At 35.0% G+C, this 26,561-nt stretch overlaps 1 protein-coding gene across 1 annotated transcript in view; it reads left to right on the top strand.

Annotated features, from left to right (window-relative positions):
• The window catches only part of MTF2 (metal response element binding transcription factor 2), an 85,843-nt gene that overhangs the window by 47,909 nt on the left and 11,373 nt on the right, over window positions 1–26,561 (top strand). The window contains exons 2-9 of the mRNA XM_060139566.1: window positions 11,058–11,256; window positions 11,378–11,459; window positions 15,227–15,322; window positions 15,563–15,663; window positions 16,056–16,204; window positions 18,191–18,286; window positions 19,132–19,200; window positions 20,041–20,164. Of these exons, the coding sequence (XP_059995549.1) occupies window positions 11,058–11,256; window positions 11,378–11,459; window positions 15,227–15,322; window positions 15,563–15,663; window positions 16,056–16,204; window positions 18,191–18,286; window positions 19,132–19,200; window positions 20,041–20,164 (916 nt within the window). The remainder of the gene's footprint in view (window positions 1–11,057; window positions 11,257–11,377; window positions 11,460–15,226; window positions 15,323–15,562; window positions 15,664–16,055; window positions 16,205–18,190; window positions 18,287–19,131; window positions 19,201–20,040; window positions 20,165–26,561) is intronic.

The raw sequence follows: 26,561 nt of genomic DNA, 5'->3' as shown, positions 1-26,561 counted from the left end.
TTTTATCTTCTCAAAGAACCAGCTTCTAGTTTTATTGATCTTTGCTATTGTTTCCTTCATTTCTTTTTCATTTATTTCTGATCTGATCTTTATGATTTGTTTCCTTCTGGTAACTTTGGGGGTTTTTTATTCTTCTTTCTCTAATTGCTTTAGGTATAAGGTTAGGTTGTTTATTTGAGATGTTTCTTGTTTCTTGAGGTAGGAATGTATTGCTATGAACTTCCCTCTTAGAACTGCTTTGCTGCATCCCATAATTTTGAGTCATTGTGTTTTCATTGTAATTTGTTTCTAGGTATTTTTTGATTTCCTCTTCAATTTCTATAGTGATCTCTTGGTTATTAAGTAGTGTAGTGTTTAGCCTCCATGTATTTGTATTTTTTACAGATTTTTTTTCCTGTAATTGATATCTAGTCTCATAGTGCTGTGGTTGGAAAAGATACATGATATGATTTCAGTTTTCTTAACTTTACCAAGGCTTGATTTGTGACCCAAGATATGATCTATCCTGGAGAATGTTCCATGAGCACTTGAGAAGAAAGTGTATTCTGTTGTTTTGGATGGAATGTCCGAAAAATATCAATTAAGTCCACCTTGTTTAATGTATCATTTAAAGCTTGTGTTTCCTTATTTATTTTCATTTTGGATGATCTGTCTATTGGTGAAAGTGGGGTGTTAAAGTCCCCACTATGATTGTGTTACTGTCGATTTCCCCTTTTGTGGCTGTTAACATTTGCCTTATGTATTGAGGTGCTCCTATGTTGGGTGCATAAATATTTACAATTGTTATATCTTCTTCTTGGATTGATCCCTTGATCATTATGTAGTGTCTTTCTTTGTCTCTTGTAATAGTCTTTATTTTAAAGTCTATTTTGTCTGATATGAGAGTTGCTACTCCAGCTTTCTTTTGATTCCCATTTGCATGGAATATCTTTTTCCATCCCCTCACTGTCAGTCTATACGTGTCCCTAGGTCCGAAGTGGGTCTCTTGTAGACAGCATATATACAGGGCTTGTTTTTGTATCCATTCAGCCAGTCTGTGTCTTTTAGTTGGAACATTTAATCAGTTTACATTTAAGGTAATTATCTAGATGTATGTTCCTGTGACCATTTTCTTAATTGTTTTGGGTTTGTTATTGTAGGTCTTTTCCTTCTCTTGTGTTTCCTGCCTAGAGAAGTTCCTTTAGCGTTTGTTGTAAAGCTGGTTTGGTGGTGCTGAATTCTCTTAGCTTTTGCTTGTCTGTAAAGTTTTTAATTTCTCCATTGAATCTGAGTGAGATCCTTGCTGGGTAGAGTAATCTTGGTTGTAGGTTTTTCCGTGTCATCACTTTAAATATGTCCTGCCACTCCCTTCTGGCTTGCAGAGTTTCTGCTGAAAGATCAGCTGTTAACCTTATGGGGATTCCATAGTATGTTATTTGTTGCTTTTCCCTTTCTGTTTTTAATATTTTTTCTTTGTATTTAATTTTTGATAGTTTGATTAATATGTGTCTTGACATGTTTCTTCTTGGATTTATTCCTTTCCCATATTAGGGAAGTTTGCAACTATAATCTCTTCAAATATTTTCTCAGTCTCTTTGTTTTTCTCTTCTTCTGGGACCCCTATAATTCGAATGTTCATGCATTTAATGTTGTCCCAGAGGTCTCTGAGACTGTCCTCAATTTTTTTCATTCTTTCTTCTTTCTTCTTCTCTGTCGTAGTTATTTTCACTATTTTATCTTCCAGGTCACTTATTCGTTCTCCTGCCTCAGTTATTCTGCTGTTGATTCTTTCCAGAGAATTTTTAATTTCATTTATCGTGTTGTTCATCATTGTTTGTTTGCACTTTAATTTTTTAAGGTCCTTGTTAAATGTTTCTTGTATTTTCCCTATTCTACTTGCAAGATTTTGGATCATCTTTACTGTCATTACTCTGAATGCTTTTTCAGGTAGCCTGCCTATTTCCTCTTCATTTATTTGGTCTGGCGGGTTTTTACCTTGCTCCTTCATCTGCTGCATATTTCTCTGTCTTCCTATTTTGCTTAACTTAGTGTGTTTGGGGTCACCTTTTCTCTGGCTACAGGTTTTTAGTTCTCATTGTTTTTGGTGTCTGCCCCCAGTGGGTACAGTTGGTTCAGTGGTTTGTGTAGGTTTCCTGGTGGAGGGGACTGGTGCCTGTGTTCTGGTGGATGAGGCTGGATGTTGTCTTTCTGGTGGGCAGGACTGCTTCCGGTGGTGTGTTTTGGGGTGTCTGTGAACTTAGTATGATTTTAGGCAGCCTCTCTCCTAATGAATGAGGTTATGTTCCTGTCTTGCTAGTTGTTTGGCACAGGGTGTCCAGCACTGGTGCTTGTTGATCATTGAGTGGAGCTGGGTCTTAGCGTTGAGACGGAGATCTCTGGGAAAGCTCTCGCCGATTGATATTACGTGGGGCCAGGAGATCTCTGGTGGTTCAGTGTCCTGAACTCGGCTCTCCCACCTCAGAGGCTCAGGCCTGACACCCGGCTGGAGCACCAACACCCGTAGAGAACTATGGGAAAAATCTGACTGGTGTCTTGGATGTTTCTTTGTTGGGCGATTTATCCTGCTGGGTGCTCATGGCTGGAAGGATGTGCTGGTGGCACCCAGTGTCTCCTGGATCCCTCCTGCTTGGCACCCCTAGGACCCCCTTGGACAAGAGATGCGGTGCCCGGGAACAAGGGGGTCTCAGCTCCCTCAGCGCCCGGGCTGTCTGGCCCCCTCATGTATTTTAATATTAGCCTTGTAGTCGTCTCTACAGATTTTCTCAGACAGATGAAATAAACTGTCCATGGTCTCACAAGTAACAATCAGAAAGTTTCCTAGTTAGCTGGGGGAATAAGTTGGGGAATGGCTGGGGGAGAAAAAAAGCCATACTGTTTGAATTATGTATCCAGTTCTCAAGTTCTTGAGTCAGGGTCTTATTTACTGTATGAGTAGTAAAACAAGAAGGAAGAAGTGGCTTAAACCCTTGGACTCCACTTGATTTCAAGGGAAGAAACTTTTTTGTCCAGGCAGTCTCCTTCAAGATGGATATCAGTAGTAGTGATGAAAAAAAAAATGCTACTCTAGTAATAATAGCATTATAGATAGAAATAGTCTGTATGTGTGTGTCATCAAATTTCAAAAGCAAATAGTAATAGTAGTAGTGAGTATTGTTGAAATATGATTCGACTCCTGCTGCTCAGTTACCTGTATCATATGTTATGAGTGTGATACGTCATCCCAAGTCTGTGGTCAGGATTTGTCCAGTTTCCCCAATCCTTAGTCACATCCCTGCTCTCATTTACCAATTGTCTTAACATACCCACTTGAATATATTTAATATGCATCCTGTATATGTAGGTGTCCTTATAAAATATTTGGTGGTGTTATGTATGCATTTTTTCAGTTTGCATAAATAATTGTGCTATATATTTTGTTCTGTTTCTGTTTTTATCCAAACTTTCGCAGAATCTTTCCATGTTTTTGAATGTATGCTCCACTTCCAAGATCAAAACAATATTCTACATTTTCCAGTTAGATTTCAAGTTTTACATTTTACCTTTATGTCTTTGGTCCATGTGGAGTTCACCTTTTTGTGTATTGTGAACTAGGGATACAACTGTTTCTCCCTTTAAGTGAGCCATTTTCTCCAACACTGTTTAGTAAATAATACATCCTGTATGTACAGACTTGTAGTATCATTTTTATCATTAACAATTACCCATAAATAGATCTGTTTTGGAAATACCTGTTTTGTTCCACTGGTGTTATAGATTGTCTCTTACCAGTACAGAACAGTTTTCTCTGGAATGTGTCACAGTATCTGGTAGGGCAAGTCTTCACCTCTTTGTTCTTCCTTTTAAAAGTTGACTTAGTTATTCTAGGACTTTTACTTTTTCATATTAATTTTCTGAAGTGTTTGACCTCAAAAAATTCTGCTGGGGTTTTCACTGGAATTTCATTGAATTTATATGCTAAAGATTATCTGCCCAATACTGTGAAATTTAGCTTGCATCAACTCCATTTGGGAGAAGCAGGAGTATTCTAGACACTCTTAACATCCTGTAAAAAGAAAAGGTACGGACTGGAGATTTAATGGGTGTTGAGAAGAGCATTCATAACCCAACAGCAAAGGTAGGGCGTACAGAGCTTAAGGAAAGGGCAGGTGGGCCAGCTCCTTTATTTGTTTCGGTTTTCTGTGTAAATTTCTCAGGTTTGACTTAAACATGAGAGGCAGCGTAGCCTTGATGCAGGATGAGAGATACAGCTTTGTAGCCATAGACCAGAGTCAACTGAGCACCCAGAAGCACTATTCTCCCAATCAAAAAGTCTATTTATGAAGGAAATTTTACAGTATATGAACTGGGAAAAATATTTCCAACTTATATAATAATGAAGTTCAAAGTATGTAAGATGCTCTTGAAAATCATTATGGAAAGGATTAACATTTCAGTTTTTAAAAACAGGCAAAGATCATCAACTGCAGTTCCCAGAAGACATACAAATTGTTAACAAATTTATGGGGAAAAAAAGCTTCTCAATAATAGAAATGTAGATGGAAATTTGTACTTGTGTGTGTTGTCAGATAACGAAAGGATAATGCTCACTCCATTTTGGTGAAGGTGTGGGCCATCAGGTACTATTCTGATAGTGTCAGAGTGTTGGTTTTTTAAAATTAATTAATTAATTAATTAAATTTTATCTTTGGTTGTGTTGGGTCTTTGTTGCTGCACCCGGGCTTTTTCTAGTTGTGGTGAGTAGGGCTACTCTTGTTGCGGTGCGCAGACTTCTCGTGTGGTGGCCTGTATTGTTGCAGAGCACGGGCTCTAGGTGTGTGGGTTTCAGTAGTTGTGGCACGTGGGCTCTAGAGCTCAGGCTCAGTAGTTGTGGCGCCCGGGCTTAGTTGCTCCGCAGCATGTGGGATATTCCCTGACCAGGGCTCAAATCTGTGTCCCTTGCATTGGCAGGCGGATCCTTAACCACTGCGCCACCAGGGAAGTCCAGTGTCAGAGTGTTATTGGTACCACTTTTGAGGTTCATTTGACAATATGTATCACATTAAATATATACATAATATGGGTTTGGAGGAAATGGGGTGTTTAAGTGAAACAGTATTCGTCATGAGATGATAATTGAAACTGGATGGTGAATATCTGATGGTTCATTATACTTGTCTACTTTTGTATATATTTATAATTTTCTACAATAAAAGGGAAAATGCATATTCTTTGATATAGTAATTATTCTTTATGAATTTATCTTATATAGTATTTGGAATACTTTAAAAATAAAATGTAAAAGGATGAACTTTGTATTATTGCCTGTAATAGTAAAACACTAGAAAATCCTCAATGTTCCTCAGTTGGGTAATAGTTGGAAAGTAGCTTAACAGCTGATGGAAAGATTATCTTACATACTTTTATTATACAAATGGACATTACATAGGCTAAGATACATTGTTATGTGAGAAAGCTTGTAGAGCACTACATGTAATAATCCACTTCTTTTAAAACATATGTAAATTATATCTACATATGGATTTTATATGTAAGAAAAATCAGGAGATGAACAGTTTTCTTTTCATCATTACTTCTTTTCAGGAAGTAGCATGGGGAATTTTCAGTTTTGATTTCTCTATTATTTATTTAAACAGCTGCATGTTTACCTTTGTAATCAGAGAGGAAATAATAAATTCTAAAATTCCAAAAAATCAATTTAACTTCTAGTAAAGCATACATTCTAGAGAGGAGGGAACTAATCAGTGACAGTAATGGGGGGATAGTACAGGGAGATCAGCTCAGTGCTTTGTGACCACCTAGAGGGGTGGGATGGGAAGGTGGGAGGGAGACACAAAAGGGAGGAGATACCGGGATATATGTATATGTATAGCTGATTCACTTTGTTATACAGCAGAAACTAACACACCATTGTAAAGCAATTATACTCCAAGAAATATGTTAAAAAATGGGGGGAAGTTCCTTAGAGGGGAAGATGTACATTGTTTATCCTAGTTATGTTTGAGTTATGGTATTATGGGTCATTGAGTCATTTACCCTTTATTTGCTTTCTCTAAAATTTCTTTGGGCAGAGGAATTTTCTTTTTTTCTTTTATTTTTTTACAATCCACACATGAAATAGCTTTATTAGTACCATAATGTCTAATTTAGGGGCAAAGGAATTTTAAAAGAGGGTAATAATTTTACAGAATATCTGTTTATTAAAGCAGTTTTATATAATACATGATTTATGTTCTCCATGTTTATATGGATAAAAGATTGGTGTGCATTTGCCTTAGAATGTGAATTAGAGTCTCTTGTTTACTCAGAGCAAACAGATTATTTGTGCATAGATTCATTTTTAGAAAACATGTTACTTTAAATATAGATGTTTTTGAATTGAATTTGAACTTTATAAATTTCATATAACCTTTCTGACTTTTATGTACCCTGCCCTATATAGAGCTTTGAGGATACAACTGTGAATAAGAGTAACACACACATTCCCTGGTTTTGGTGGAATGTTTGGGTGGGAGAGTGGTGGTGTCTGTTGCAGTGGGTTTCAGACTAAATGGGAATGACTGTAAGAGCAGAGACAGTTAAATGTGTATAACTTTCTCCCAAAGGTTTGGCTGTGAATGAGAGGGAAGAAATAATAGGAAGTGGTGGGAGGGGCAGAAGGAATCAAGGGAATTTTAGTTCTCCTCTTTTCCCGCCTCGATCCTTGCAAGTTTTTAAGAATAGTTGAATGCTACTGGGAAGGTGCCAGTAGAAAGATTTATTGAATGCTGGCTCTGGTCTGTAATTCTATAACCTTGGTCAAGTTATTTAATCTGTCTTCTTAGAGTTACAGTTTTTTCATATGTAAAAAGGGATCTGTGAAATTGTTATCTGGAAAAATGTCTCCATAACATTGTTCTGAGTATTATCTCTGTTCTGCTGGCACAGTAAATGGCTCATAATGGGGGCTTAACAAATGATCTGTGAAAGAATAAATATGCAGAAAGCTTAATGTGTGGTTGAGCACATAGTAATCACTCAAGTAACTTTTCCCCAGAGGTTTGGCTGTAAATGGAAGGGAAACAATAAGGAGGTGGTAGTGGGAGGGGGTCATAAGGAATCAAGGGCAAGTGTTATTAGATTAGGTACCGTTGATACACGATACACCAGAAACACTAGGTGGAAACACTAGGAGATGGAAAAAAAATTTTTAATGGTTCATTTCTTAAGGTCTAAGGACATACATGTCCTCGTGTAGTGGGAGTAATATAATGGAGAGTAAGATGGGGACAGACCTTGCCATCAAAGGTGAAAAAGGGAGGGAATTTGTTGAAGCAATAGCAGAGCATATGAAACTATTTGGGAATGTTTGCAGTTTTGATTTTTGTACATCTTCCACTCTAGAATTGGAAGGCTGTAGGTCATTGTAGTCACCCTGGCATTCTGTTGAGGTCATTTCTCACCCATAATTAATTAGGTTGCTCAGGCTTTCAGTTAGTTTTTTTAACTTAAGGGAAGCAAAGTGCTGCTGTGACCACTGGATTTGTAGCTTTCTAGAAAGTTACTTGCTCACAGGGTCATTTTCATACTGTGATTTGAAGGTATTGTTTCACTGTCTGGAGAAAGTTCTCAGCCTGGCATTGAGCATTTGTGCTGATAAAATTTATTGTAGTGACTCATTCTCCATTTTTACTTATCTAGGACTCATCTTATCAGGCTTTTAAGTCTTTTTACCCTTGTAAGTATAGTATTGAAGTGCCTTTTCCTTACAGCTGACTCTGACAATAATGTATGACAATATATATTCCTTTATTTAGAGCATGGCTCTTAAAATGTGATCCATGGGTCCTTTCAGGTGGTCTGCAAGGTCTAAACTATTTTCATGATAATACTAAGATGTTGTTTGCTTTCCCACTGTGTTGACATTTGTACAATGGCGTAAACACTGTGTTTGGTCAGACTGCTGTGTACCTTAGCGTGAAACAAGGCATCAAACTGTGCTAGCATTCTTTATTTTTGAGCACTCACAGTAAAACAAACAAAACACACATGTGCACACACATGCAGAAAACCCTATTTCATTCAAGAACATCCTTGATGAAACAGTAGAAATTATTTTCACTAAATCTTAATCTTGAGTTCAGGTTTTTAATGTTATGTGTGACAGAATAGGAAATATATATATATATATATAAAGTATTAATGCCATTGTTTGAGTTGCTGGCTGAGCTAGTAGCTTTTCCATGGAACACCATTTTTTACTTGAAACAGTGACTTGCTTTGGTATATGGTGGGTACTTTCTTGACACACTCATTTCACTTATATTTACTTACCATTTTTAGTTTCCTAGATCTGTTCCTATGGGTTGGAGCTGCCATCTGGTGTCATTACTTAAATACAATTTTGTTCCCACCAACACCTCTGTGCTCTTATTGTCAAATATATTTCATTCTTGTATGTTATAGGCCTAACAATATAGTTATGTACATATTTTTCCATATGTTTCCTTTAGAGGAAATATGCATTTATACTGTCTTTTATAATTACCTTATTTTCCTAGTGTTCTTTGTTGTGTGTGTGTGTGTGTGTGTGTATTTGAATTTCTACCTTGGTTTACTTAATTTCAACCTTAAGAACCTCCTTTATTTCTTATAAGGTAGCTCTGCTAGCAACAAATTCTCTCAGGTTTTGTTTATCTGGGAGTATCTTTATTTCACCTTCATTTTTGAAAGACAGTTTTGCTGGATATAAGATTCTTGATTGACAGGTTTTTTTCTTTCAGTGCTTTGAATATGTCATTTCACTGCCTTCTGGCCTTCATTGTTTCTGATGAGTAGTTAACCTTACTGGGGTTTCTTTGCATGTGATGAATTATTTTTCTTCTTGCTTTCAAGATTTTCTCTGTCTTTCAGCATTTTTACTGTGGTTTGTCTGGATGTGTATCTCTTTGTATTTATCCTACTTGGAGTTTGTTTAACTTCTTGGTTATATAGATTAATGTTTTTTTAGCAGATATGGGATGCTATCAGTCATTATTCTTTTGGATATTTTTATTTTTTTAATTTTAAGTTTTTTAATATATTTTATTTATTTATTTATTTATTTATTTTTGGCTGCATTGGGTCTTTGCCGCTGTGCCTGGGCTCTCTCTAGTTTTGGCGAGTGGGGGCCACTCTTCGTTGCAGTGTGCGGGCTTCTCATTGTGGTGGCTTCTCTTGTTGCGGAGCATGGGCTCTAGGCACACGGGCTTTAGTAGTTGTGGTTCACGGGCTCCAGAGCACAGGCTCAGCAGCTGTGATGCACAAGCTTAGTTGCTTCGTGGCATTTGGGATCTTCCCGGACCAGGGCTCTAACCTATGTCCTGGGCATTGGAAGGTGGATTCTCAATTTCTGTGCCACCAGGGAAGCCCATATTCCTTTGTATATTTTTAAAATGTAGTGTATCTTTCAAACTGAAACGCTGTACACTTTAGAAGTGTGTAGAGTTTCTCTTCCCTCCTCCAAGCCACTGGTAATCCCCATTCTACTCTCTGTCTCTATCAATTTGACTGCTCTTATAACCTTATGTAAGTGGAATTATACAGTATTTGTCCATTTTGTCTGGCTGATTTTGCTTTAGCGTAATGTCTTTAAGGTTTGTTCATGTTGTAGTTTATGACAGAATTTCCCAGAATTTGTTTATCCTTATAGGTAATGAAAATAAGTATTCCCAATTGGAAACATTTTTTTTCTTCCCTATTTGTTTTGTTTTTACTTAACTTTTATACTGTTTTTGAATTATCGTCTATCTAGTTTTACGTACTGTTGTATGTTTAGTTAGTAAAAAAAATCTAAATTGGGAAAGTGAAACCAAACAAATACGGCTTTGTTTTCTTTAAGAAAGCTGTTGGTGGTATGCTATGCTGTTTATACAATAACTGATATATAAGTTACAATGTAATTTTGGGGTCTTATGCTTAAAAAATGTAACTGATCTTATAATTGGCTTCTCAGTTGAGTATGATTTGTGAAATTGGTGGCTCTTAGTTTTTTTTTTTTAAACTTCCATTCTGCATATTTGAGGGACTGTGACACATTCCCATCAATAAACAAGGCTTAATTCAGTAGTGATTCCCTGGAGGTAGGTCATGACTACCCTTCCAGTGGGTTGAATATACCCAACTACCCAGAGTCACTGGTTAGTGTGTTTTAACTACATGTGGCATAATCTTTTCTTAAGCTGAAGTACAGTTGATTTGCAGTGTTTCATGTGTACAGCAAAGCGATTCAGTTATACATATACGTATATATGTGTATATGTGTGTATTCTTTTTTTTGTTCACATGGCATGCGGGGTCTTAGTTCCCTGACCAGGGATTGACCAGTGACCCCTGCATTGGGAGCATGGAGTCTTAACCCTGTACTGCCAGAGAAGTCCCTATATATGTATTCTTTTTCCGATTCTTTCCCATTATAGCTTATTACAAGATATTGAATATTGTTTCCTGTGCTATACAGTAGGTCCTTGTTGTTTATCTGTTTTACCTATAGTAGTGTGTATCTGTTGGCCTAATCATTTTTATTCTTTATCAAGTGCTTATGAAATTGTACCATGCAACTTCTTTTAGTTTATCTAAACCTAGATATGAGATTCACGGCATCCTTTGCTTATGACCATGGCCTACCCACTTCAACTTACAGCTGTCATTTTGATGAGAGCTGCCCTGAATATGCTACCTTGGAGTGGTTGCTGAATCCTGGCCTCATTGAATGAATATTGACAACTGCTATCATTTTATTTTAAGCTTCTTTGTTTCTGGAGTTTTTATGATTTGAGGTACTTGTTAATATTTTCCCTAAATGTAAGGTTTTCAGTAAGTAAAAAAATTTGATTAATACATGAAATATATGATTGTTATAAAATAAGCTCTATAAGTAAATCAGTCCTGTTCTGTTTCGTTTTATTAATTTTTATTGGAGTATGGTTGCTTTACAATGTTGTGTTAGCCTCCACAGCACAACAGAGTGAATCAGCCATACACATACAGATATCCCCTCCCTTTCAGTCAGTCTTATATATGGTTATTTATTTCCTAAACAGAGACTCTACAGGGGCAGGTAATTCACTGGTCCACAAGCGGTCTCCTTTACGTCGAAACCAAAAGACCCCAACATCCTTGACCAAGCTGTCTTTACAGGATGGACATAAAGTCAAAAAGCCAGCATGTAAATTTGAAGAGGGTCAGGATGTCCTAGCTAGATGGTCAGATGGCTTGTTTTATCTTGGAACTATCAAAAAGGCAAGTTACCTTAATATCTTTTGCAGTTTCTGTAGTAAACTTTTAATAATATTGGATTGAAATTTAACTTCGTGGTTTTGATTTTAAAAGAAATCACCATAAGTTTTCCTCTGTATTTCAGATAAACATATTGAAACAGAGCTGCTTCATCATATTTGAAGACAGTTCTAAATCCTGGGTTCTCTGGAAGGACATTCAAACAGGCAGGTGCTACTATTTCCCTTGGACACGATTTACACTAAAATTTTATTTTCTTCAGCTTGTCATTTTCTAGTGTTTTCTGTTTAGTACAGTGTATTAAGATAACTAAAAAAATCCATGTATTCTTCAGAGTCTTCAAGGAGTTATAATCTATTTTATAGACCATAAGAAGAACAAGAATTGCTCTGTTAAGGTAGAGATAGATTAGACGACAGATGCATCACTGATGCGCACATGTATAAATTATTGTTAGGACCCTTCTAAGAACTTTGAAGAAAAATTTTAGTTACTAATATGAGTAACACAACTTCACCTTTGCTGTTACTTGGCTGTATTAGTACAAAGTAATATAGAGAGCTAATATTTATTGAGAACATACTGTTTGCCAGATGTTTTGGGGAATTAGGACTATTAAATACCTTTAGAATGCTAGAAATATTCATTGATAAGAATAGTTTAAAATTACTGCTTAGTTATGGTTTTTTATGTTTAGATGGGAAAATGAGGCTGTATTTGGGTACAAGTAAAAATGAATACAGGTATGCTTTGGTTTGGTTATAGGTATGTTTCTTGTTATGCTTTTTATTTTTGCAAGCTATAATTACTGTATGTTTTTTGAATCTGCTGAATAAAGGTATTTTTTTCAGGTATCTATTTCATGGAAAGTGCTTTATAAAAAATTATGAATAGTAAAAATCTGAGTACTTCAGCTGCACACTAAAGCCCTACTTTTGGTATCCTTTTAATGGGTTAATGGGCCTGCACTAAGGTGTTTTTATATCTCCCCCTGTAGAAAGGAGACATTCTGTAAAGTATTTATCAATTGGGTTTTTAATTTGAATCCCAAATGCGACTTTATGGTAGGTTACTGCTGTGTTCAATTTCTTGATTTCACTCTTAGTTTTTTTTTAAAGAACAAAAAAAGTTCTGGTAAAGGAATTGGAATGTTGTAGTTGCCATTTTTATACATGGTACTCAGGGATTAGGTGGAGAACTCAATAGCTGTTACTCTAGTAAAATGTCTTTCTAGTGAAAGAAACTTTTTACAGTTTTTAGGACTTATCAGTTTAAAGGTCTAAAGTTACGTTTTGAATCTCAAATTGAGGGGTCAGTGAGGAAAGGAATAGGAGGCAGATAGGAGGTCTCCAGCAGTAGTAATATTGAACAGATCTTATTACCCTGCATACAGAATTATCCCTTTTGCTTAGTTTGTAAATATGGTTCTCTATGGTGGAACTGAAACATGTTATACTGCTTCTGTTCCCGTTGTATTAACTATGTGTCCCTTTCAACTTTTCTACCATTTTGAGGTGCCTGTGGGTTAAATATAGGTCTGTCTTTGTGTTTTCTTCCCTCCCTCCCATCCTTCCTCCCTTCCAGAAGGGAAGAAGAAAACCAGTTGTACATAGATAGAAAGTTGTTGTGAAAGTGAGGGGGTCTTGTCCTACATGTGGCATATCCAGTATATCAGTTCAGTGGTCTGTGGTTGTTTTTTCCTCGCTGGCTCCTTTTACTATCCTCATAATGAGATAGGATAGCTACTTGACCATTTAACTCTTTGTAACACCCAGAAAGTAGCACACATGTATGTAACTTGCAGTTGATATAGAATGAGTAAGTGAACCTGAAAATTGCAATATGGCAGATGTCAGTGTGGAGTGTAGCTTTAGTAGTTTTCTTCCTGTAAGGATCCTGCTTATAGTAGTTATATATCAAAATAACTTAAAAATTATAGTAATTTCACTCATAAGATTCTTTTAAAATTTTTTCATAAGTAGGAACAATGTATAGTCATATTAGTAGTCAAAGAAATGTACGTTACAACAGGGAGATAGTATATTAAAACCATTAAATAATTTTAAAAGGATTTTTAATCTTAATACCTAATACTGTTATGGTTTCTGTGAAAATGATACACTGCTGGTGGCAATGTAAATTTCTATTTTGGATATTTAATAGTTGCAGTAAATACATAAAGATGTTTTATATGCTTTCATCTATACAGCAGACTCATTTGTAGCAGTTTATTCAAAAGAAATAATTCATAAGTAAAAAATCTAGATGAAAAATATTTGCTGCAGCTTTCTTTTAACAACAACAAAAAATTTGGCATATCTAAGAAGAAATGGCTTTATAGTCATTTGGGTTTAGAGTGAGGGAGACTATAGAAGGCCACTAAGCTACACAGAAAGTTTTTGTAAACTTGATGATAAAAAAGACATGTTGGATTTCACAAGTAAAGGCAATTCTCTGCTTCCTCAGGATTGTTTCCTGAGGGTGAACACATATTGTTTGACGGATCAGCATCCTCTTTTACGAGGAACTGCCTTCTCCTACACCAGTCCACATGGTTATAGTGGGAGTCAGATCAGGCACCTACCACAATCTGGGCTATTGGTCCTTTTCCAGGAAGTTGCAGATTTGGACTGAGAGGTTCTAGGCTCAGTCTGGTCGCTCTCGTGACTGGAGCCATAAACTGAGAAACTATGGGAAGCCACATCCAGCCAAGCAAACAAAGCCTGGGAGACGAGAGGAGAGAGGACAAGAGCCAAAACAAAAAAGGAAAAATGCAAAAAACGAACAAGCAAAAAATTTGGTAACCTGCATATCTAAGAATAGAGTCATAATAAAGTAAACTTGGTTCTTTCCACTGGACAGAATATTATACAGCTTTTAGAAGTTATACATTTGAAAACTACAGTGTGAGAAATGCTTTTGATGGAAAAAACATTACATAGTATTAATGAAAAGAAGCATCTCACAGTGGAGAGAATATGGACTCTGGTGTATCTGGGTTTGAATCCTAGCCTTGATACTCCGTGACTGAGGGTACTTGGATTATATACTTTATCTTTCTGAGCTTCAATTCTTCTCTATAAATAGGATATGTATCTAATAAATTGTGGAATTAAAATAATATGTATCAAGAGCCTAACACAATGCTGGCTCATAGCACAAAATTGTACCTTTTTATTATTGTTGGTATGTGAATAAAGTGTATGTATTAGTATTTTAACTATGTATATTGAAATTCATGAGAAGAGATTATTGGAAATAATTGTGCTAAAGTGATAAAATTATATTCTAAATTTTGCAGAATAAAATTGTTTTTAGAATAAAAATGTTTAAGGAAGAAATAACTTACCTATTCAGGTAAAATGTAATTAATAACTGGAACCCCTCATTTTTGTTTCAGTGGGATATTGTTTAGGTATGTTGTTTGACACCATAGTTCCAGATTTCAGAAGCTGGAGATCAAATAATTAGTGTTCAGCCTTTTTTATAAATTAGTAAGTAAAAAGAAGTGTTCTGAATCTTGAGAGTAGGGAGTCATTGGCGGATCTTCCTTGCCCCTTTTCTTTAGTCTCATGATGTTACGCAGTGTAGGGTGAGTGAGTAATGTTCATGGGTAGGTGTGTGTTCTGGAGAGTAGTTCTAGTGTTCACAAAACATCCCCTTCTCTCGCCTCCCAAGAGGGTGGGAATATTGGAAGTAAATGGTAAGGGATCCTGCCTGAGAGCAGTTTAAATTATGCCCTCTGCCAAAAAGCAGATTAAATTATGAATGTAGACAGTGAGGCATCTTAAGTTAAAGGTAGGAAGAACACAGATAAGGAGCAGAGAGAGAGCATTTTGTGTATAGTACTTTGCCTTGAGAAAATACCATTATGATCTAGGAAACAGACATTGCCAATATGGGCTACTCACTGAGTAAAAAAAGTGGTTTTGTTATATGGAACAATTCTTTATGTATATTTTAAATATTTCAGGAGCCACTGGAAGTGGGGAAATGGTCTGTACAATATGTCAAGAAGAGTATTCAGAAGCTCCCAATGAAATGGTTATATGTGATAAGTGTGGCCAAGGTAAACATTGATTTTTTTTTTAATCTTGTGAAAAAGTTTTATTACATACTTAATGCCCCTGTTGAAGATTAATGATTAAAAATTCTTTACATTGGTAATTTGAAGCTGTTACCATAAGTTTAGTCATCAGTTGTAAATATATTAACGTAGGAAAAGAGAATACTAAAATGCCTTCTTTAAATTGTGTTGCAGTATTTATTAATAAAAGAGAATTTGCTTTATGCTTTTTTTGATATTAAGGATATCATCAGTTGTGTCACACACCTCATATTGATTCCAGTGTGATTGATTCAGATGAAAAATGGCTCTGTCGACAGTGTGTTTTTGCAACAACAACAAAGGTATCTTTTAAGTGTTTTGGGCTAACGCCCTAAATGGAATTTGTAAGACACTATCAACGTAATGATTGTGTACGTTGAAAGTTTATTTGAATGAAATGAGCAATCAGTCTTGGGTAGAAAGAGGTACTGCTTATTGTTTGACTAATGATGCTTAAGTGACTTGCAACTATTCTTGCACTTATTTTCTGATAGTGGTCTTGGAATTGGGGCAATAATTTGAAAGAAAAGACAACAAAATAAATAAAGATTATTATTGGTCAAACAGTTTGTGATATGGTAAGAAATTTAGAATGGAAATTTCTTCATAAGTTTCAGAAGCATTTTAAAATTATAGAATTGTATTTAAAATTTTATCCTTCACTCTTTTAAATAACTTTTTCCCTCTAATATAGAGGGGTGGTGCGCTTAAGAAAGGACCAAATGCCAAAGCATTGCAAGTCATGAAGCAAACATTACCCTATAGTGTGGCAGACCTTGAATGGGATGCAGGTCATAAAACCAATGTCCAGCAATGTTACTGCTATTGTGGAGGCCCTGGAGAGTAAGTAAATATGGTTATTTAATGCCCTTAATTTTTAATTGCTTATATTGTCCACTTTAAATTTGTTATTGATTGTGGTATGGGAGTGATAGTGAATTGTAAATGCATGAAAGTATCAATAAAGAAAATTGGGAGGGATTAGAAGCTGTAGTTTTATTCATCTTTATCATTAAATGTTTGCTAAATAAGTGAGTCAGAGTTCTAATTAAGAATGTTTAGAAATTTACCTTTAACTTCTGATCACTGGTTCTAGTTCTGCTCTTTGTAACTAAACACATGCATCTTATCTTTCTTAGGAGGTAGCTCTTAAAATACTTAAATCCAGTAATCGTATTTCCCACTCCCATGACTCACATACCAAGTGTTCTCTTTTCTAGGCTTAAAATCTCCATTCCTATCAAACATTCTTTATGATGTGTTTTCCAAACTCTGTCTTTGTTGCTCTTCAGTTTTTGAAAGTTTACTCTTGAAATAATGGTGCCATAATTACAAAATGCAGTGTTTCCAGGAATAGTCTGACAGAATATAACGAAGCTATTAGAGTTCTAGGTATTATGCTTCTGTTGTTGCAAGGAAAGATTGTATTACCCCTCTTTGGTCGTCCCATCATATTCTTTTGGCTCATTATGGGTTTGTAGATGGTCAACTAAAACTAAAGCTTTTAGTTCTTTTTTTCATACAAGCTGATATTAAACCAAATTGTGCATCATGTATTTGTACTACATTTTAAAAAATGTTAGTGGATAACTTTACATTTAACTCTATTAAATTATAATTATTGGTTTCTTAAATCTTATCAGACTCCATGTTTCTCTTAAGACAGGGCTGCTCTCTAGAAGAATGCTGGGACATATAAGATGTTCAGTGATGAAAACATGAATAAATGAATATGTAAATGAATGAAATTTTAGTTCTTCATTCTACCTTGTCTCTAGTCTTACGGAATTTTTATTTGTGGTTTAACATTTTTATAACATTTCTCAGTTTTTGGTTGCCTGCAGGTTTAAGAAGCATTCTCTCTGGTTTCTTTAAATCATTTATAAGAGCTAAAATGAACCTAGAGATTGATCTTTCTCCTTTACTCATTTATACCTAGCATCTTAGTTTATAAACATTATTTTATGAAGCAGATTGTTCATTGTTCTTTAAGTTTTATGAAGCAGATTGTTCATTGTTCTTTAAGTACTATGACTTTATGAACTATGTTTGATATTGCTAACACTTTAACACCTAACAGAGTACTTAGTACATAGTATTCATTAGTCTTTTGATGAATGAATGACCTTACTAGTAGCATCTTGCCTTTGCCTGTGTATGGCTTAAAATTAACGTGGGGCTAACTTACTGAGCAAAAGAATTATTTGAAGAAAAGGCGTTATTTGGGTGGCAAGTAAGGATATTAAAACCATGTACTAACTAAAAAGAGAGGATATCTTTAGCTGAAGATTCAGTTTTAGCATCTTCAGCCATCTGAAAGAGAACAAAATCTGTCACAAAGCCTTCATACCTGGTGGAGTCTTAGATTAGATTTGTGGTTATGTTAACCAAATTTATTAAATTGCTGTACTCCTTTTCTTTTCATTATAAGGAACAAGAATAATAGAAACACAGTGAAGGCATAAAGTTGCCTATGGCTATTTGGTATATGAGACAAATAGCTCTACATATCAGTGACCTCTGAGACTGTTGATGTGAAAAAATCCCAGGCTTCACAAAGATCCTTTACTAATTAGGACCCAGGCACTTACTGATTAGAAATAGTAGATGTAGCTTTCAAGAGCTTATAAATTCTCACGGATAAAAGAGAAGAGGAATGAAATGGTCAGTATTAATAACCTTTTTGGGAAGAAAAAGTTTAGCACTAAATATACCAGAAATGTGATACTGTAATCAGAACTATATTCTGTATGTCACTTTTGTCGTTGTTTTTTTTTTTTTTTAAACTTTACCTCATGAAAGGTAGTAATTTTAAATTTTTTCTTATAGCTGGTATTTAAAGATGCTACAGTGCTGCAAATGTAAACAGTGGTTTCATGAAGCTTGTGTGCAATGCCTTCAAAAGCCAATGCTATTTGGAGACAGGTGAGAGAAGGGCATTTGACTGATTTTTTTTTTTAGCTTTTTAAAATTGTATTTATGTTTTTTCATTTTCACATTTCTAAAAGTAGTTTTAATAATGATTTGTAAAAGGTTCACCTTGGGAATATATTGTTTAATATACTTAAATTATATATAATTTAAAAAAGCACATAATTTTTGTACTTTTGGATATTGCAGAAAGCTTTTAAGTATTTGACCAGTGAACATATTTGCACCTATTGCCCCACAGTACTCTAAACTATTCTCATTGGTACCTTCTTTTAAAGAACCTCAAGGGGATCCAAAGAACCTCAAAGATAGACCTAATGTCTTTTTGGATTAAGAGAGCATGAAATAGCAGAGAGAGCTCTAGAAGAAAAATTAGATCACTAAATGTAACATCAAAAACTCTGGGTTTAGATTTTAGCTTATGTGATTTATTGTCTTTCTGACCTTAGGAAGGTCAGCTTGTCTCCTGGGCTTTTTCTACCATGTTGTTTTGAGCATTGAAAAGTGACAATGTGTATAGGAGTAGCCATCACAATTCCTGTTACACACAAGCCATTAGTAAACTATGCCTGTATATCAATCTGTATGTGAACTCTGAAGGTCTCTAATGGTTAAAAAAAAATTGCCCCTTTCCCCCATATACAAACTATTTTATTATTTGTCATTACTGGAAAAGAAACTCTTTAAAGCACAGTGTCATGATTCAAATTATATTTTGCTTTGTGTATCAGTCCTTATGTCAATCGTAGGATTTGCACTTGCTGAATATTAATTTTAATTGTTAAATAATTTATATGTATTCTTGATTACTCAGTATATAACTTTTCTTTTTTCCTTAGGTTTTATACATTTATTTGCTCTGTCTGCAGTTCTGGACCAGAATACCTCAAACGTCTACCATTACAATGGTAAGTATGGACATTTCTGTTAAGGAAGAAAAAAGAGCCATATTTTTAAATCTACAGGATGAAACTTTCTATATACATTTACTTACCTTAAATAAAAATTTGTTCTTCTTTATGCCTGGCTTTATTTCTTTTCCTGTATTTATCCTCAAGCCTGATGTCATCTTCCCCAAAGATTATCTAGTTTTATTGCTGAAGTAGTAAGCCCATTCAGTTTCTAATGGCATAAAAAGTAACTTTCAAATATCTTTTAGATCTTCAAAATTCTTATTCATGTTTCTAGTTCTTTTGGGCCTTCAGAATAGCATCAGTAGAACAGAGAAACGTCTTATAACAAATATACCAATTTCTGCCTCAGTTAAGTAATCCTTGGGCATGGGAAGTACGATGAATTTTGGAGATTTACTGAAAATGTTTATATAGTAAGTGCTTAGAAATTTTTGTCAAATATTTTACATATTTTAGGAAAAGATAAGATTTAATTCATGAATCAGATAAAAGTCTGTTAAAGTGTGATCCATTTTGTAGCTTATGTAGTAGTGAAAACATGAAATTTTAGATCATAAGTTATTTTTTCTTAGAGTCAGGTCCTCTTTGAATATATTTCAAGAAATCAAATATCTTTTAATTTTTACTATTCAGGATAAATTAAATGTTTAGTTAATGTTTTTCATTTATTTTCATATGTAATGACTTATTGTGAATATGACTTGTGATATTAACCCTCTGTTCACCTAAATACTTTGGATTTTTTAATTGCTGGTTTTATAAAAATATTGTGTGATTTTTAAACAATAACCAAAAACATTGTTTTCATAAAGTTTGATTATTTTTGGATTCCAGGGTAGATATAGCACACCTATGCCTTTACAACCTAAGTGTTATTCACAAGAAGAAATACTTTGATTCTGAACTTGAGCTTATGACATACATTAATGAAAACTGGGATAGATTGCACCCTGGAGAGGTAGGTGGTCTTAGAGCTAACTTCATTAGCTACTTAATGTCTTTTTTGTTTTGTTAAAAGCAACTATCGCACATGTATAAGCCATATGTCTAAAGTAGCATTTTATGTTTAGTTAGGGAGAAATAATCTTTGGTGAGGCTATAGCCCTCATTCTCCTGTTTGTTGCCTCTTGACTTGAGGAAAAATGTAGGAGGAAGTAAATTACTTGATTCTTCCATTTTCTGAAGTGAAAATCACTGTAGATAAAGATAGAGGGGAGGGAGAAATCCTTATTATTGGGTATCTTACTTATGATTCCTCCTCCTTTTCTTCTAAGTTTACTCTAAACTTAGAGATGGGGACTTCCCTGGTGGCGCAGTGGTTAAGAATCCACCTACCAATGCAGGGGACATGGGTTCAATCCCTGGTCTGGGAAGATCCCACATGGAGCAACTAGTGAGCCTGTGCTCTAGAGCCCATGAGCCACAACTACTGAGCCCGCGTGCCGTGACTGCTGAAGCCCATGCACCTAGAGCTCGTGCTCTGCAACAAGAGAAGCCACCACAATGAGAATCCCACGCACTGCAACGAAGAGTAGCCCCAGCTAGCCACAACTAGAGAAAAGCTCATGCACAGCAACCAAGACCCAATGCAGCCAAAAAATAAATAAATAAATAAAACTTAGGGATATAACCAACACTCTTCTTTCCTCTCTTGTTGGTACTCCCTTATATATATTTAACTTCCAGGAATAGTGAGACCCGATAGTAGTGTTAGCTAAGTTAGAGAGTGAAGCTACCTGAGTTAGAGATTATCCCCCTCATTCTGACATCTCATTTGCTTTTTGTTTGCAAAGTGTAACCACTCATGCTGGTTTACAAAGAGTCTTTTTTTGAAAAAGCAATGTAAAAATAAATGCATATTCATTGAAGATTTTGAAACTACAGAATAGCACAAAGAAGAAAATAACTAGAGTAACTTTAATATTTACTTTGTTTTTAGCATTTATTTAGAATTATTAAAATACAGATATTAAATATTAAAATATGGACATTAAATTTTTTGTTTTATAATATGTGGAATTAGTCATGCATTACTTTTTGAGGTAAAAACTAAACTGATTTGAAATTTAGGAAGAGTTTCTGCATCTGTAGCTTTTAGACGTGAGGCAGTTTATAAGGTTCACATCAAGTAAGATATCAAGTTTTTTTTGTTGTTGTTCTGGGGGTTTTATGGGGCATCAAAGACTGCATAATACACATTTATTTAAAAGTTAGTGGTAGATCAGTTGCATAAAATAAATACCTGTGGAATACTTAGATTTTAAAATCAAAGATATTAAAATCAATTGAGCTAAGGTGTTTTGAGTGTTAGAAATTGGAATATAATACTCATTAAGTTTTCTGTTAAAAGCTTTTTTCAGATGACTTTTGAGAGAAAGTGAGTGACTTGTAAATTTGATAAATTTTAATAAACTGATTAGTAATGGGAGAAAAAAGTGAAAGGCATTGTTAAGTATAGTGTTTTTTATAGTCATCTTAATATTTAATGTTCTAATACATTAATTTGAAATGCTTTCTTTCTAGCTATGGTTCTTTCAGCACTTCATATGCAGATACATCTATATTCCTTTTAGTACACTTTATGTTTTACATGATTAAATTCTGCATTGGTTACCTCACATAGATAGCGGGCATGCATATAAAAACTCAACTTTTGGGACTTTCCTGGTGGTCCAGTGGTTAAGACTTTGCCTTCCAATGCAGGGAGTGTGCGTTCGATCCCTGGTGGGGGAGCTAAGATCCCACATGCCTTGTGGCCAAAAAACCAAAACATAAAAAACAGAAGCAATATTCTAACAAATTTAATAAAGACTTTAAAAAAGTGGTCCACATCAAAAAAAACCCCAAACAAACAAACTCAAGTTGTTTTATTTATTTCAAATGCTATCATTTTTTATTAAAATAAAAATGTAATTTAGATTCTATTGAAGAGGCTGAAAATAATAAAAACCATAATTAGATGTTTTTAAAGAAATAAGTTCAGTTTATGAATTTCAGGTATCTCAGTTCCAACTAAACTTCTGACACATGTCAGAAAAAGTTTATTTCAGCAATAGGTACATGTTTTATTTTTTGTAACCTATGAGATAATGTCTTAACACATAAGAAATTTCAATTTCTTATTCTTTGCCAAAATGGAAAAATATATCTCTTTTATTTAAAAAGTAAAAACATGATTACAATCTAATATAACTTTACAACAGAAAAGTTTTACTTTTCTGAGGAATGTTTCATTTTTGGGAGCCATAAAATTTATTATCAGAACAAGTGACTTTCTAGTCACTTCTCATTGCTCTTTCTCTGCATTTAAAAAAAAAGAAAATATTTCAGACGTCTTAGGTTAGTCATCTCATCCTCAGACTAGTTATTTACAGATGGAAGTTGAGGTTTTAATCCTCTGTATTAATATTTTCATCTTAATATTGTAAATGGTTTTTAGAGTGAGATTTTAATGATAAAGAGACCATAAAATTTGTCAGTAATATTTTTTCAGTGTTTTCATTTAGTTTACTTCTAAATGTTTGTGGTAATAGAAACAAAGATAATACAAATAATGTATTATTCCAAATTATTAAAGTAGTAAATCTTTGGTTACCTGAAATTGAATTGCAAATTGAATTTTGTCACAAATTCAAAATTAGGTTAATAAAATTTTCTTTTTGTTTATATTTATATTCAAAATCTTTTTATAAAATAACATTAATTACAGTTATCCCTTGATATCCATAGGGAATTGGTTCCAGGACCCCCTTCAGATACCAAAATCTGAGGATGCTCAAGTCCCTTATATAAAATGTTGTAGTACAGTTGGCCCTTAGTATCTGATTGATTTTCTGCAGTTGGAACCCAGGGATACTGAGGGCCAACTGTACTCTCAAAACATGAGAATTGCTGTATGCTAAGTATATTACAGGCATACCTCAGAGATATTGCAGTTTCAGTTCCAGGCTGCTGCAATAAAACGAATATCACAATACAGAGAATCACGAATTTTTTTGTTTCCCAGTGCATACAAAAGTTATACTTACACTACATTGTAGTCTGTTGTGCACAATAGCATTTTGTCTTTAAAAAGCAATGTACATACCTTAATTTAAAAATAATACTGTTACAAAAATGGAGCTGATAGACTTGCTTGAGGCAGGGTTGCCACAAACCTTCAATTTGTAAAAAGACACAGTATCTGTGATGCACAGTAAAGTGAGGTAAATGAAAGGATGTATGATTGTATTGGTTAGTTGAGTACGTTGGAACACTCAAGTCATTTTGAACATCAGTTCTTACTATACATACTATAGATTATATGACAAAGACGTTTGCTCTAGAATTTTAGAGAGTGTATTTTAGAGAGTACATTTTAGAGAGTACAGTTGACTCTTGAAGAACGTGGGGTTAGAGGCACTGACCCTCTGCACCCTGCCCTGTCTGCAGTTCTGCACCTGCAGATCCGACCAACCGCAGTATGGTACTATAGTATGTATTTAGTGAAAAAAAATCCGTACGTAAGTGGACAATGCAGTTCAAACCCCAGTTGTTCAGGGGTCAACTTTATATCCTTACCTACTGAAAGGCAAATATAACATTTATGTATCATATATTTTGTTCTTTCTTGATTATTATTAGGATTGTTAGAACATATTAGAACACAATGATTATTTTATATCATTTCCTTATGTGATCTTGTTAAACATCTTTGAGACTTGGTGCCTTAATGATTATCACACAGACCGAGTATAGCTATTTGAGAAACTGCTGTTTTGAATTATTTTCTTTGAGATAGTAAAACTATGTAATATAACATTTGACATCCCAAATAAAATTTGCTTAAGGTTTTTATATACAATAAGATGTTTAGAATGAGGTTGTATCAGATTGCTTTTGGGAGTTACAATGAGATATTAATACTTTTTAGAATCTGCCTATTATCGTTTGTCTTTGCTTCCTAATGTGATTTGAAATTTCAGTTCTGTAAGGATAACCCACTTTTCTGTTAACTGTGGTCTTAAATTTTAAACATGTAAAGGTTGATAGGAGAGCAGTGTGTTGAGTGCTGCCTCACTTGAAGGATGTAGGGAGAAAAGCATAGGTAAAATTCAAGTGAAATACTATGGCAGAAACAATGTTTTGGCTAGAGAAAATGTAGTATAGTAGAGGTGGTGTAATACTTTTAAGTGAAAATTATAAGAAATCTAGTTAAAAGCAGTACTTGGGGCCTTGCGTTGTATATTAGCATGCAGTGTATACGTTGGTAAACAAATTACCGAAGCTTTTGGCATACTTAAGCCTCGGTGGTGTGGAATTAAATATTGGTAATTGAGGCATGTATTTTACTGAAGGGAAGAATTTTAACTATACATAATAGCATGTATATCTGTACAGAAATATACAACCCTGAAAGTGAAAACATAGTGTGAGATTAGTGTCTGTAGAGGGAGGAACAAAAATGATTATTCTGTTGAAGATATATATTATAAACCTCATGGTCAGATGGAAGATCTAGAACATGATGCTCTTCTTTTTTTTTTTTTTTTTTTTTTTTTTTTTGCGGTACGCGGGCCTCTCACTGTTGTGGCTTCTCTCGCTGCGGAGCACAGGCTCTGGACGCACAGGCTCAGCAGCCATGGCTCACGGGCCAAGCCGCTCGGCAGCATGTGGGATCTTCCCGCATCGGGGCACGAACCCGTGTCCCCTGCATTGGCAGGCGGACTCTCAACCACTGCGCCACCAGGGAAGCCTGATGATGCTCTTCTAATACAGCTTATTTGATTTACATTATAATATTTGCACTCTTCGTTTTCAAAATACAGAAAGGGAACCCTTGACTGCATTATGCGAGTTGAAATAAACAGTCCTATGCAGAACAGTCCTGGAGTGCGGAAGCAACTTACAGTTAAAATTTCTGGGAACCCACAGAGAATAAGTACCAAAAGAAAAAAGAGAGTTCATTGTGATTTTCAAAAAGTAAAAAGGAGTGGATTTGAGAAATTAGAAACTGTTGTTGAATGTCAGCAAAATTGTAGAGCAGATTTTTCATACATATGGCTTGTGAAGATTTAAAAAGCAATAAGGGGGCTTCCCTGGTGGCACAGTGGTTGAGAGTCCGCCTGCAGATGCATGGGACACGGGTTCGTGCCCTGGTCCGGGAAGATCCCACATGCTGCGGAGCAGCCAGGCCTGTGAGCCATGGCCGCTGGGCCTGCGCGTCCGGAGCCTGTGCTCCGCAACGGGAGAGGCCACAACAGTGAGAGGCCCGCGTACCGCAAAAAAAAAAAAAAAAAAAAAAAAAACAGGCAATAAGAAAAAAATGCCATTAATTTATTAGAATAAACCACGTTAAATACCCTGGTTTCTTTTTTGATATGATTAGCAACACTGTTACGTCAAATGCTAATGCGCATGGTGTAGACATAGTATAACTCAGTTTCACATAAGGTATCGAAATGTGAACTGGTTAAAATAAAAATTAAAAGGATTTGTAACTAATTGAGTAATAGTAACAAAAGCAGTCAATGGCTTGGAAATATTCTTGAGGGAGATTCTAACGGAGAGCCACAGGGTTCTGTTTTTTTCTCTATCTTCAATTCAAGAAGGATGACAGGATCAAGAGAAAAGACCATCTCAAACACTGAGCTGAAAACAAAATCAAATTAACAACAGTTGTTAAATTTTGCTTTTAGGCTTAAATATGCAAACAACAGTATGGAAGAAGCAGCGTATGATGGGGGATACTTGGCTTGATAGCAGTTCATCTAATAAGATTTTAGAGTTGAGGTGGCAGTGGGGGACCAGGAAGAGGATGGATTTAGCCAAGCTTAATATGAAATAATCATGTGATGGGGCTGCTTAAAATTTTTAATCTAATCTTATACTTAGCCATGATAGCTATTGTCAAATATTTGAAGAACTGTCTTATAAAAAAGGGAATCCAGGAAGGAAGGTTTTGTTCACCCATGGAATGAGCTCCTTCATTAGGTTTCATTAGTGGTACTATTTAAACCAAGGTTGCATGACTCAGTACTATAAAAGGGATTGAAGTATTAATGAAAACTTGAATTAGATGGACATCTTGGGTCTCTTTCCAACTGTAAAACCTGAGTCCATTATTTCTCCTTTAATAGAAATTTTCTATCACTGGACACTTCAGAAATTACAATAGGAAGGTGTGGTAGGGTTAAGAGGAATGACCACCAAACCAGCTTCCTTCCTTCCTTTCCTTTCCTTTGCCTTTGCCTTTTCCTCTTTTTTTTTTTTAAGTACCCAATACACTGAGAATGGGCTCTCAGTGAATGTTCAATGAAGGTACTTAATTGTCACTTAGGTTCATGTTCTAGCTCTCTAGCTAACCAGCAGTGTGA

This window comes from Lagenorhynchus albirostris, chromosome 2 (assembly GCF_949774975.1).
Source record: "Lagenorhynchus albirostris chromosome 2, mLagAlb1.1, whole genome shotgun sequence".
NCBI lineage: Eukaryota > Metazoa > Chordata > Mammalia > Artiodactyla > Delphinidae > Lagenorhynchus > Lagenorhynchus albirostris.
This window is presented reverse-complemented; position numbering and strand designations above follow the sequence as displayed.